The sequence below is a fragment of the Quercus lobata genome, chromosome 3, assembly GCF_001633185.2.
Source record: "Quercus lobata isolate SW786 chromosome 3, ValleyOak3.0 Primary Assembly, whole genome shotgun sequence".
NCBI lineage: Eukaryota > Viridiplantae > Streptophyta > Magnoliopsida > Fagales > Fagaceae > Quercus > Quercus lobata.
Window position 1 is genome coordinate 72,956,436 of NC_044906.1, and position 14,931 is coordinate 72,971,366.

At 39.7% G+C, this 14,931-nt stretch overlaps 1 protein-coding gene across 1 annotated transcript; it reads left to right on the plus strand.

Moving 5' to 3' along the window:
* The first annotated feature begins 8,133 nt into the window (after positions 1-8,133).
* On the plus strand, positions 8,134-9,549 carry LOC115981436. The gene has a single exon (XM_031103571.1). The coding sequence runs from the start codon at positions 8,134-8,136 to the stop codon at positions 9,547-9,549; it is 1,416 nt and encodes a 471-aa protein (XP_030959431.1).
* The last annotated feature ends 5,382 nt before the right edge of the window (positions 9,550-14,931 follow it).

Below are 14,931 nucleotides of genomic sequence, written 5' to 3' on the forward strand. Positions count from 1 at the left end.
GAGTATGAAGAGTTGGTATGACTAGTCGGGAATCTCAAGTTGGAGGTGACCAACTACTCAAGAGAGCTATATGGTCCTAGAGGAGCGACCCACTCGGGCGGTGGTGATGATGATGGTGGTGGTGGAGAGGAGGAAGAGGCCACCCCTAGCCAGCAACCAAGGAAAAGGAGGCACCGTTGATTACCTGCAAGCCACAACATACAACACAAAACATACAACTTTTTCTTTTCTTTTTTGCTTTTAATATTTTTCATTTCTCTTAGCAAAAATAAAACCTATACTCCTAAAAATATATATAGTAGTGCGAGTAAGGATCGTTCCCATGGAGAGTATCTAGCCTAGTTTTATGCTACGTGAACAAGGAGGGGGGGGGGGTTGAGTATAATGAAAACAATTTTAAGAAAAACAATTAAGAAACAATTCAAATTAAAATATCGAAATCAATCAAGAGAACAAACCTTGGTCCAAGTCAACATCCACAATGGGAATTTTACAACTGATCATCGATGCAAGTATATATCAATTTACACTTTGAATATTCACCGTTGGAACTATTTTCCTATCTCTCCTTAGTTGTAGTTAATTAGAAAACAAGCAATCTAAAAAACCCTAACTACTAAACAACCCAAGACAAGCACTAAAGGTTTAATCTAGTAGCAGCCTTAAGATCATCCGATATTCAAAGCATAAATCGAACAATAAAAACAAATTAGATCTCACAGTTTTATTGATTTTGAGGCTTCTGTTTCCTTCGACCAAGTATAAAAGTTTAGTCACGCAAGGCCATGATGAAAACTCAAAGGAAAAAAATCAAAGAAGAGGGGAGAGAGAGGCGTGTGTGTGTGTCAAATTCTGATTTCTCCTCCCCCTTTTACATGTTAATTCCCCCTTTCCCAAGCCTACAAAATCTCCTAAAAATATTCTCAATAATAATATCCAAATCTAACTAATTAAGGAAAAATATTAAAAATAAAACAAAGTCCTAATACAACTAGTAAAGTGGTGTTTTTCTGCTGGAAATTTCGTGCATCAGATCTGGAGGCTTCCAAAAATAAACCACATCAGATACGCGTATTAGAATTTCAGGCAAAGGAACATTCCAGAACGTCAGCAGTGCAGGGGCAGCAACTTCAAGCCCAATTTCAACCTTGACGCAGTCCGTATCTCTCAAAACGCAAAACATGAAAGTTGTAGAGCTTTGTCTTGGCGTTCCATAGCATCTTGAATCATCTCAATCGGAGCTTGGATGAGAGAGTTATTCCCAGATTACAGAGCAATGTCAAAGCTGTCCGAATCACCCAATTAGCTACGTTTTGCACTTAATGCCTCCATTTGCATCCTAAATCAAAATTTAAGAATAATGAGTAAATTTAGGCACCAAATAAATATAAAAGACTAAACATTAAGGGAGAAAAATATGACAATTTGCATTCTCATCAAAATGTCACGTCAGCTTATAAATTAAAAAAAAAAAAAAATTTATTAATTTTAACTAAATAAAAAAAATTAAAAACAGATAGTTTAAAAAAGAAATTAAATTAATTAAATTTAAAAAAAAAAATCTTTACATTATGTTCTTCCCAGTCATCATGAAGAACATGTTCATGTTCTTTCTCAAATAATATGTTTGGTTGCCAAGGAAATTAAAAAAATCAAGAACATGCCAACATGGAACACGTAAAATCAAAGGGCACAGATCTACAAAATACAAACTCCTTCAAAGATTCAAAACACAAAGAACACAAACCCAAACCCAACCATCAATCTTTAGCAAACCCAAAACATCACGAAAAATCAAACCCTCCATACAAACATCAAACCCAGAAACAAACCCATAAATTTCAAACTCAAAATTCGAGAAATCTGTAAACAAACCCAGAAATTTTAAACCCACCAATCTAATAGAGATCCACTAATCTATGAGAGAGTGGAGGTAAATACACTTTAAACCCAAATCCAAACCACCACCGACCTCAGCCCCTCCACTGTCATCGATCAGTCCATCAAGCCACTGCAACCCACACCAACATCAAACCCATCCAACGATCCACCCCCACCGACCACCGGACCAACCACCACTTCACAACCACTGATCCGAGAGAGAGCTTTAGAGATTTTTCCAAATCCACGATCTGAGAGAGAGACTTTAGAGCTTTAGAGCTTTAGAAAGATGAAAGAGAGAGGGAGATTTTGGTCTAAGAAAGAGATCTTTAGAGATTTTCATTTTGGTAAGCAAACCCAGATTTACGATCTCTCTTTCTTCACCCAACCTCTAACCCAATCGCTCTCCTCCTCACTCGAATTCAACCACAGACCCATTGCGAGTCTAGCGTAGAACGAAATGTAAAACGCTGTAGCCAATTTTGGCTCCGATTTCGAAACGAATTGGTCTGTCCAATACCACGCGAAGGCGGGAAAGGAAGACAGCATCGTTTTGAGATGGGAGAGGGTTGGATTGGGAGAGGTAGAGCTGGTGGAGGTGGTGGATTGGGATGTGAGTGTGGTGGTGGAGAGAGAGTTTGAGGGAGTGGAGAGTGGTGGTGTTTTGGTCTAGGGTTAGGGATAGGGTTTTGTGGTTTGGAATTCTGATGAACACCATGGTTGGTTGTGGTGTGATTGTTTGAATTTTGAGATTTAATTAATTTAATTTCTTTTTTAAAATATCTGTTTTTAATTTTTTTTATTTAGTTAAAATTAATAAATAATTTTTTTTAATTTATAAGCTGATGTGGCATTTTTAATAGTAAAATAAAATTTATTATTATTATTTTAATAATTCTGTCTGCCACCTAAGCAAATTCTAGTAGCCCACTACCGGAAAGGACCAAAATGAAACGCGTTAATTGATTTAGGGACTAAAAGTGGTAAAATTAAAATGTAGGGACTAAAATAGAAAAAAGCCAAAATATAAGGACTAAAAGTGCATTTACGCCTTATTATTATTATTTTTTTTTTTTTATGAAGTTGGTTTGATTAAGTTTAGGTTGTGATTTTTATATAAGACTTTAATAATGGAAAGACTATTATATTATATAGTCTAATACTTGGCCCCAAAAAAAATAATAAAATAAAAAATGCTATACTCTAATATGTCTTACTGTCTTTAATAAATTAATATGTCTTAGGGTTATAACTAACTTACATTAATATGTCTTAAGTAACTTACTTTAGTCCCACTTGTTTTTTGGCACTTGTTTGGAGTCTTTGGACTTTGGAGTGTTACATTGTTACTTTAGTCCCACTTAATTCTTTATAAAAGACAAGCATCGTGATACAATTGTTCAATGACTGGAGGAGGGGAATCCTCAGTACTAGTTCTAGCATGTTGCGCTAACACATGAGCCACCTTATTACCACTACGCCTTGTGTGAGAAATAGATACCCACTACAGGCCCCTAATAAGATGTTTAATATCTTCCACAATAGTCCCCAACAGAGATATGTTGGCTTCTTGCGATGAAATAGCTTGCATTACATTAACATTGTCTCCCTCAAGAACCAACCTGGAAAAACCTATATCAATAGCAAATTCAATAGCCTTGTGACATGCTTCCAAGTTTTCCACATTGTGGCCATGCAATATGTTTAAATTAATGTATTCATAATTTCATAGGTGACACGCTATGGCCATGCAACATAAATACTATTTTATTTTTATTTTTCAACAATTAAATATGAGCACAAACACAAATAAATTAGTTGACCACACACACAACCCCCCCCCCCCAAACACACACATTTATTTATTTGAGAAGAATATATTTCTATATTTAAAGTTAATTTTTCTATTTGTACTAATTTAATATATTTATTTATATTTTAAATAATTATTAAATTAATTATGATGTAATTATGGTTCAACCTCAGTTTGACCTTGGTCCGACTTCAAAAATCTTTAACTTTTTATTATTATTATTATTATTTTACGGTTCATTGAATTGTCAATGTCTAAAAATCATAGGTAATTGTTAATCAAACCCGTGCCAAATCTAAAATTGTATTGGGCCTACAAACATAGCTTATCCAGGGCAGAAATATCAAACTATCACAATGTTATGGTTCTATTTTGCATAATTAAATACATTAATTGTGTCTCTTTACTTCATTGCAAATGAATTTGGGTAAAAACAAATTTGTGTTTGAAGAGGAAAAATTAGCATGACAGATCCATCTCGACGAACTTGACGTAAGAAGAATATATTGGCACTGGACGGATGAATTTAGGACGGACGCAACGTGGATAGATTGAGGGGCCACGTGTCATCCAACTCATCATCACGTAGTCTCCAAGGAACCTTGAATACTTGTGACACACGATTAACCCTAATTCGTAGAGTCCCAACATGAATGGAATTTCGATACGACTGGAATTCTAGAATATACATGTATTAATAAGTATCTTTCCTATAAGGAAAAGACTTGTTTCGCAAGCCATGGGGTATGGCCCTATGTAACTATAAAAACCTAAAGACCCTTGGGAATAAGAGTGTGCAGCCAACCCATCGATTCGCTAAAACCGACCCGACCCAACCCAACCTGTCGAGTTGGGTCAGTTTTTAGGGATTGATGGGTTAGGTTGGGTTACAAAAATTTTTTAAATAGCGGGTTGGGTTGGGTTTGGGTTATAAAATCCCAAACCCGCCAAACCCAACCCGACCCACCCATATATTTAATATATATATATATATATATTTAAAATATATTATAAAATTAATATATTTAAGCCAATTAGTTCACACAAACCCTAGTAAATTACTATTGTTGTTTAGTCATTAGTGTTGTTTGCCTTTAAGCAGTCGCATTGATACTAATTTTTGGGTTTTTTTAATATATTTATATTTATATTTTTTTCTACTCAATTTAATAATAATAATAATAATAAAAAAAAATTGCCCAACCCATGGGTTCAATCCGACCCATGTGGGTTAGGTCAAAAAATCTCCTTAACCCGACCCAACACGACCCATGCACACCCCTACTCGAGAAAAAGGTACGCATAATTGAACCCTCTCTAGCAATCTAGAATTGTAAGAATAGTTCTAAGTTGATCTTCGGAGGGTATTTGGCCGACACCACATCGGTGCTCTCTGTTAGGTTTTTTCTTTTTCTTGTACAGGTCTTACTTCGATTGTGCGAGTACTGTGTAACTCACTGGTGATTTTTACGACATCATCAATTGGCGCCGTCTGTGGGAAGGTGAGACTTGTAAGGCATAACAAACGCTTCCCGGATTAAGAGTTGCATGGTTCTTACTCACTCGATGGTGACCACCACCAATAACATTTAGGGAGACGAGCCACGCCCGACTACTCTCGAGAGACAAGTACAGAACCTAACTGCGGCCGTGTAGCACCTCACTAAGCAAAATCAAGTTTTGGAAGAACAATTACGCCAGAAGGAAGGGCACGGTACTCAGGAAAAGGACCAAGAAGGTACCAGTGCTGAGCGAAGGGACCAAGAGTGGCCAGAGGGTAGTAACGCCCTAAGCAGACTAGAGCAAAAAAACATGAGCCTCTCATCCCTCGTGGATACTGTTCCACCACCAATTTTCGCAGAGATGTAGGCAATGAAGGAACAGATAGAAGTTATAATGAACGCCCTCAAAGGACGAATGTCCAGCGATCTTGACGACCTAGTCAACCGAACTGACTCACTGTTCACTGCTTCTGTCAATTCCTTCCCTCTACTACATAAGTTTCACATGCCGCAGTTAGACAGTTACGACGGAGTCAAGGACCCTCTAGATCACATAAAGAGCTTTAAGACCTTGATGCACCTTCAAGGAGTTGCGGATGAAATCATGTGTAGGGCCTTCCTTACAACGCTGAAGGGTGCTGCGAAAATTTGGTTCAGTCGATTGACACCTAACTCCATCAGTATTGTTAAGGAGCTAAGTGCCTAGTTCACTTCGCACTTCATTGGAGGGCACATATACAAGAAGTCTACTGCATGTCTAATGAACATTAAGCAGCAGAAGGACGAGATGTTGAGGTCCTACGTAACCCGTTTCAACAAGGAAACCCTCTCAATTGATGAAGCAAATGACAAGATACTTGTAGCAGCGTTCACTAATGGGTTACGGAAGGGTATGTTCCTATTTTCTCTATACAGGAACGATCCAAAGACCATGTCGGATATGCTTTAAAGGGCCACCAAATATATAAACGCAGAGGATGCACTACTGGCCCACAAGGAGAAGCCCGAAAAGAGGGAAAGACAGGAGGACACACGTCAAGATAGGGGGCGAAAGATGGTTAGAACTGGAGAACGGCGGGATGATAAACGCTCCAAACCCTCCACAAGGAAGTTCACAAGCTTCACCTCATTAACTGCCCCAGTAGATCAGGTCTTAATACGGATCAAAGACGAAGAAGCTTTGACGTTTCCTTGTAAGTTGAAGGGAGATCCTAGTAAGAGGTCAAAGGATAAGTACTGCCACTTCCACCGTAACCACAGACATGATACAGCCAACTGCTACGATTTAAAATAGCTAATAAAAGCTCTCATAAGACAAGGGAAGTTGCAAAGGTTTGTTAGCAAGGGAAGAACAAATCCGCCCCAGGAGCAAGCCCCACGATAGGAGAATGAGCACCCTAGGCCGCCCATTGGAGACATAAGGATGATTGTAAGGGGCACAACAACTTCTGGGTCGTCCAAAAAAGCCCGAAAGACCTACTTGAGAACAGTCCAGAATGTCCAACTTACGGGCATCGTACCAAAGATGGCACGAATCGACAACCCCGGATTCTTAGAAGAAGATGCTCAAAGGCTACACCACCCGCATGACGACGCGCTTGCTGTCAGCCTACGGGTAGGAGACTAGAACAGGCACCAGGTTCTGGTCGACAACAGTAACTCAGCAGAGATCCTGTATTACCCGGCTTTCCAGTAGATGAGGATTGATAGAGAACAGTTGGTCCCAATAAATGCCCCCTTCGTTGGTTTCGGAGGGACAAGAGTGTTCCCTATTGGTGTCGTCACGTTGTCAGTAATGGTAGGAGATTACCCTCAGCAGATCACTAAGGACGTAACATTCCTCGTGGTCGACTGCTCGTCCGCTTACAATACCATTCTCAGAAAACCCACCCTCAACTCATGGAAGACTGTAACTTCAACCTACCATTTAATGATCAAATTTCCTACAGATTATGGAGTAGAAGAACTACGCGAAAATCAAGTGGCAGCGCGAGAATGCTATATTGCTATGTTAGAGATGGACGGCCACCAACAAACGATGTGCATAGGAGAATAACGGGCAGTAGCGGAGCCGGTTAAGGAACTAGAAGAAGTGACCCTTGATGACTCAAGGCCAGAACAGATGACTAGAATGGGCACACTGGCTAGCTTGCCAATACGCCAAGCGCTCACGACATTCCTAAGAAACAATCAAGACGTGTTTGCCTAAAGTCACGAGGACATGCCGGGAATTGACCCCTCAATCATAGTTCATAGGTTAAATGTGTCGCCCTCATTCTCTCCAATCCGGCAGAAGAAACGAGTATTCGCTTATGAGCGGGACAAAGCCATAGCCAAGGAAGTTCGAAAGTTGCTTGAGGTAGGCTTCATCCGAGAAGTATATTACCCCAATTGGTTGGCAAATGTGGTCATGGTTAAAAAGTCCAATGGTAAATAGAGAATGTGCGTAGATTTCACGGACCTCAATAAGGTTTACCCTAAAGACAGCTATCCACTCCCACGAATAGATACTTTGGTAGACTTAACTGCGAGACACCAGCTTTTAAGCTTCATGGATGCTTTCTCGGGCTACAACCAGATCAAAATGGGAGAAGCCGACCAAGAGAAGACCACTTCTGTTACCAGCCAAGGCTTGTTCTGCTACAAAGTGATGCCATTCGGACTCAAAAATGTTGGGGCAACGTACCAAAGGTTAATGAATAAGATGTTCGTGCACCAGATTGGAAGAAATGTTCAAGTTTATGTAGACGACATGCTGGTGAAAAGCTTACGAGAAGACGATCATTTGGGCGACCTCCAAGAAACTTTCAACACCCTCCAGCCATACAACATGAAGTTAAACCCGAGTAAATATGCGTTCGGGTTACTACAGCAAAGTTGGGATTCATGGTCTCCCATAAAGGTATTGAGGTTATTCTGGAGAAAGTACGGGCAATAATGGAGTTATCTCCACCGAATACAGTCAAGGAGGTACAGAGTCTAAATGGCAAGATAGCGGCACTAAACAGGTTCGTCTCAAGAGCAATGGACAAATGCCTACCTCTCTTCCGCACTTTGAAGAAGCCGTTTGAGTGGACAGACAAATGCCAACAGGTGTTTGAAAACTTCAAGGTGTATCTTTCATCTCCTCCAATGCTTAGCCCATCCAGGCAGGGAGAAGAGCTCTACTTATACTTGGCTGTTCCACAAGCCACTGTTAGCGCAGCTTCGATAAGAGAGGAAGATGGATCTCAGAGACCCGTCTACTTTACAAGTCAAGCATTCCGAGGAGCAGAAGAAAGGTACCCCCAGATGGAGAAGCTGGCCTTCACGTTGGTAATTGCGGCACGAAAACTCAAGCCATACTTCCAAGCACATACCATCGTTATCTTGATGGCCAGGCCCATAAGAAGAGCCATGAGTAGCTCTGAGGCTACAGGACGGATGGCATTATGGACGGTAGAGTTGAGTGAGTTTGATATACAGTACCTACCTCGAACAGCTATAAAAAGGCAAGTTGTGGCTGACTTTATCGCCAAGTTCACTCTCAAGGACGGCCAGGAGGTAGAAGAGACACCACAATGGAACATTTATACAAACAGATCTTCCAATAGGCAAGTAGGAGGGGCTAGTGTCGTACTCATCTCCCTAGAGGATGACAGGATTGAATGTATGATCCAACTCGAATTTCATACCACCAACAATGAAGCAGAATATGAGGCCTTAATAGTAGGATTGGACCTCGCAAGAGCGGTAGGGGTTGAAAATATGGTCATTCACTGCGATTCTCAAGTCATAACTAGTCAAGTCAACAGTAGCTATGAATGCAAGACTGAAAGAATGAAGAAACACCTCGATGAGGTAAAATGCCAGATTGGCTGTCTCCAAATCAAGTTCGTCCAAATCCTGAGGGAAGAGAACGAATGCGCCGATCAACTTGCTAAGGTTGCAGCCGCAGAACGCATGCTTGTTCCCAAACAAGTATTATCCTTCATCCAAACTTCATCACTCATAGATAATGAAGCACATGTGCTAAAGATAGACTCTGAAAACAACTGGACCATGCAATTGATCTCCTACCTGAAGAATGGAACGCTTCCGAATGAGAAGGACGCCACAAGGAAGCTAAAGGTACAAGCCTCACGATTCATCCTTATAAAGGATGTCTTATACAAAAGAGGCTTCTCCCGCCCTTATTTGAGATGCTTTATCCTCGAGGAAGCTGAGTACGTCATGAGAGAAATTCATGAAGGGATTTGCGGCAACCACTCAGGGGCAAGATCACTAGTACACAAGCTAATCAGGGTAGGATATTACTGGCCCACTATGCAGAAGGGTGCAGATGCTTACATCAAAACCTGCGACAAGTGCTAGAGATTCAGCAACACCATCAGACAACCCTTCGAGGAACTCACCCCTATGACGGCCCCATGGCCGTTCTTTCAATAGGGATTAGATATAATGAGCCCCTTCACGACAACAATCAGGCAACTGAAGTTCCTTGTAGTTAGCATCGACTATTTCACAAAGTGGGTGGAGGCAGAAGCTCTAGCCACTATCATAGAGAAGAACATTTGAAGTTTTGTTTGAAGAAACATTATATGCAAGTACGGGATACCTAGAGTGCTCTACCTTCTTGGCAACTTGTGCCTTAATCATAGCTCTCCTCTTGGTTGCATCCATTTCTATGAAAAGAAGACGAATGGAATTAGCCATATGTTAAGAAATCCAAAAATTCAGAAAAAATGTTAACAATGGACTTACGTTAGCGCACTCGAATGTCGTATTTAATGGCTTGAGGGGTAGGCTCTGGTCCGTCACAATACCAGTTAAGAGTGTTTAACGTAACTAATTTAGCCCAGGTCCTCTCATCTGGCTTGGTCTTGTTAAAAAGCCTTTCCAGGAAGCTCCACTACTCAAGAGTAATCTGTGGACGCCGTCCAACTGCAGAAAGAGAACGGTTAAAAAATTGGAAAAAATGAAAGTTGAACAATTAAAAGGACTCATGCATTAGGACGGGTGCATACCGGATGGATTCAATATGCCCCAAGTTGTGTCGACGGGCATGAACTCTGTGTCCCCTAGACAACCCATCCATTCATTCCCCTCTATGAAGAAATAACGACTCTTCCAATTCCTATTGGAATCAAGGGTCTCATACACAAGCCTCAACAACGAGCTCCTAGGTACAAAGCTATACATGCCCCTTGATTTATCTATCTCATCTAGATGGTAACAGTTAAAGAATTCTCAAACTGTCAATCTCTTAGCACCGTCCGTCATAACCCCATAAAGGACCTTCACTTCTATGAAGACCCTCCAAGCATTCGAAGATACCTGGTTGGCGGATATGCCTAAGTGTTGGAGTAGCTCACGATGAAGGGAACTCAAGGTAAACTTGAGCCCAGCCTTCAACATCTGCTCGTATACTCCGACACCTTCCAAACCGTCGTAATAACATTTCTCCGACTTGTAGGGTAGACGGACGAAAATGTTATCTGGTATTTGATAATGGGCTCTAAACGTTTTGAAGTGTTTCTCTTTAATTGAGGAAGTGAAGTAATTTACTGACCACTTGTAAGTGTGCTTTTTTGTAACACTCAGACCCAAGGATCCCAGGCCAAATAGTTATAATTTGGTGGACCGGGCTTTGATTCACCGCAGCTAACGAGCTGTTTAAGAATCAAATGGTGCACAGGGCATGCTTCCTACAATACATATAAACTGACAAGCAAGGATATTTGTATTGAACAACAAATCAAAACAACAAAGTAAATACAAAGAACAAAATAATAAAAGCACAAAGTAACGTTTAGGGATCCTTAAATCAGTGGAAAGTATTTCATTGAATTTTTCTTTATTACGATTACAATACGCTCACTAAGACGTGATACAAGGTTCAAACAAGCTCAAAAATTACAGTCTTAAGTGGTTATTCTAACCTTTAAGACTTGCAAAGTTTGATTCTTTTTGAATCCGAGTATGTGCTATAGTGGCTTTTTCTAGGATACCGGGAAGTAATTCTACTAGTTTTCTCTGAGTTTTCTCCTCTCGACAGAATTTTATCAATGGTTCTCCCCTTTCTAATTTCTCTGCCCTTCTTCGCAAACCTTCCCCCCTTTTTATAATGATATTCTGGAGTCCCAGGGGTTCCCCTGTTTTGTCCTCTGGTCAACAGAGCATGTATTGTGCCCATCGCTCAGTAGGTTTCGTTTCCCTATTCTTCATCCTTTCCTTCCTTTTAGTTTTAGTTTCTTTGAAAGTCTATGGCTGACTACTTATTTCAGAACATGCTGAGGTCACGCATTTCTCGATCCTACTTTTGGCAGTTCTTCTTCTTTATCTTTTTTCTCAGACAGGCGGAATCCCATTCTGCCGGTTTGAAAGTCTTCCGCTGCTATTCCCTTTTTTATACTTCTTCATTCTGGTTCCTCGAGGCGCTTCTCACTTGCGCCATGAGAGGTCGCTGATTCTTTCCTCTTTTCTTGTTGGGTCGTTTGGTGCTTGAGAAGGACGTGGCTTCTCCTCTGTTTCTTGTGTTTCTTTTTTGTCCTTTTCTTTCGAACAATCTTAATCTTTTGTTGACTGTGCTTACACGCCTAGGAGGATCCGAGCCTTTTGGTGGTCTTTGAGGATCCCGGCTCAGCTTTCTTCTTCAATCCTTTGACATGGGCTTCTTTTCCTTTTCTTTCTTCTTTTCTCATAAGCTTCTGGGCTTCCCTTTTTCCTTCTTGATGCTTTTTTGGGCTTCAAGCCTCTTGGGCTTATTTCTTCTCTTTTTTTGTGGCCCCCTTGCGCTTATTTCTTTAGGCTTGGGTACTGTGATTTTTTAGACCTCAACACCACTTAGGTAGCATGACGAACTGCCTAAGTCCATCAGGACCCACAACGGACTGAATTCATTCCTTGAGGATGAAGAAGAAGCAGACGGGATCCTCTCTTCACTCTGACTATCATGGTTTTCATGACTTGACGGGTACACTTCCTCGTAACCCCATCACGGACAAATGACTGGTGACTTGATGCACTAGACATGTCCTACACACAACGGTTAATCCTAAGACTCTGATGTCTGTAGTGGGTGACGGTAATGTAAATTTAAAGTGTAAAAAGAAGAAATTTTCTAAGTGGAAGGAGAGAAATACTCACCAAAATAGAAGGACGGACGGATAAGAGCTACCGCAACGGGTAAAACGGCTGGACGGTCTCGTTTGTCTAGCAAGGGTGATGGATGTGCTCTGATCATAGATTTTAGCTGAAAAGTAAAAAATGAGATGGAAGAGGATTGGTTTACATAGGGAGATAGCACGGAAGGTGAAGCAACACTTCGATCCACGAGAATGGCCACTCAACGAACGCCACGTGTCCTGCGCAATAAATGATTCCAGGCTAGCCTGACAAGTCTGATGATCTTGAATGAACCATCAACCCAGGGGTCCTTCCACTCAAATATCAGGAACCCATGGGGTGAAAGGGGCAACTGAAGAGGAAAAATTAGCATGACGGATCCATCTCGACGGACTTGACGTAAGAAGAATATACTAGCACTAGACGGATGAATTTAGGACGGACGCAACGTGGACGGATCGAGTGGCCACATGTCATCCAACTCATCATCACGTAGTCTCTAAAGAACCTTGAATACTTGTGACACACGATTAGCCCTGATTCGTAGAGTCCCAACATGAGTGGAATTCCGATACGACTAGAATTCTAGAATATAAGCGTATTAATGAGTATTTTTCCTATAAGGAAAAGGCTTGTTCTGCAAGTCATGGGGTATGGCCCTATGCGACTATAAAAACCTAAAGACCCTTGAAAAAAAGGTACGCATAATTGACCCCTCTCTAGCACTCTAGAGTTGTGAGAATAGTTCTGACTTGACCTTCAAATGGTATTTGGTCGACATCACACTGGTGCTCTCTGTTAGGTCTTTTCTCTCTGTTGTGCAGGTCTTACTTCGAGTGTGCGAGGACTGGACATTCTTTTCAGGCCCAGACATCTCTAATGAGAATATTTCAATTCTCAAGCCCATTTACGTAGAAATAAGCAAGAAGGATCAACCTATAAAAACAAATTTGTGTTGGTATTGACATAGCGTAAGTTTCATAATTGTATTCCACAATCCGATTATTAGCTATATATATATATAAATATATATATATATATATATATATATATTATATAGAAGTGGTGAAAACAAAGAAGGTCTTGTTGTTCTTTACAGGCCCGTACATCTCTGATGAGGATATTTCAATTCTCAAGCTCATTTGTGAAGAAATAAGCAAGGATCAACCTATAAAATTGTACGGGTTCCAATTGTAGAGCAATGGACCCATGAAAATGCAAAACGGGTTTGAGGTGCTACGGTTTACGATGCGCCATGGTACATGGTGCAACAATTTTCATTAGTATCAGGCATCAAGTACGCTAATGAACAGTGGCAATTCAAGAATAAGCCCACATGATTACCGTATGGATAGACATGACAACACGGGTCAAAATTTTCTGATCTGATCCGACTCTATCCGAAAAATATTTAACTAGAATTCGATTTTTTTTATCCGAAGCAAAAATGAATTGACCCGTAATCTGATCCGATTTTTACGGGTCAATCTGACCGACTCGGATAACCTATGATCCGATCCATTAAATAAAATCACTAATTTTTTTTTAATTATGTCCTAATACTATGTACATAAAACACAAAATACCAAAATTAGTAATAATATATTCAATGTTTATCACAACGATTAAGAGGAGCTTCAGTGCTACTGCCTACTGTGCTTGCTAATTATGAAATCACAATTCACAAGACATCACGGGTCAGTCAATGTTTATTTCACAAGACATCACAATTCACAACACTACACTCTACACAACACAACACAGGGGCCAACAAGGCCGTCAGTCACAAGTCACAACCATTAAAAAATATATATATTTATATCTCATCTGCTTGCTAGCTGCCAACTGGTCAAGGCCGTCAGTCACAAGTCACAACCATTAAAATATATATATATTTATATCTCATCTGCTTGCTAGCTGTAGTCCATCACTCAATTCACTTCACTGTCCAAAGCTAAAGGCCTAAAGCACAAAATGCACAAACACAATACAAGTATACAAACAAACCTGAAAGGCTGAAACGGTAAAACCTGAAAGTTGAGTTCCTCACTTCCTCCCCTAAAAGTTGGCTGTATAAATTTGAAGGTAATTTTTCTTTTTTTTATAGTCATAATTACATAATTTTAATTCTTTATTGATTTACTTTCATGGTACATTAAGTTATATTAAAATATTATATTGTAGATGAAAATGCTAACAAAATTGGCTAATTTAAACTACAATTTGCAAGTATGAATATTTACAATACTGAATCTGCTACCAAAGTTAAGTAAATTGAGATTGAGGTGTAATTCTTATAAAATATTTACTTATTATTCTTTACTTAATATATTATGTTTATTTTTAACTCTTTTTTTGTTTAGTTTATCATTATAAGTAATTTAACTTTACTATTATTTTAAATACAACATGAACGTACACTTAGAAAGACCGATAATTTGCTATTTTGCTGACTTACTTGTTTTGTTAGTTTTAAAATCTATCTCTTTATTGAAGTTGTAAATTTATAATTATATGCATTTTGACAGTGAACTATTAACATTGAAGACTTTTTCCATCATAAATTTATGATTATAAATAATTTGAAAAAAAAAAAATAGTTTAGAAAATACGGATCAACCTGACCCG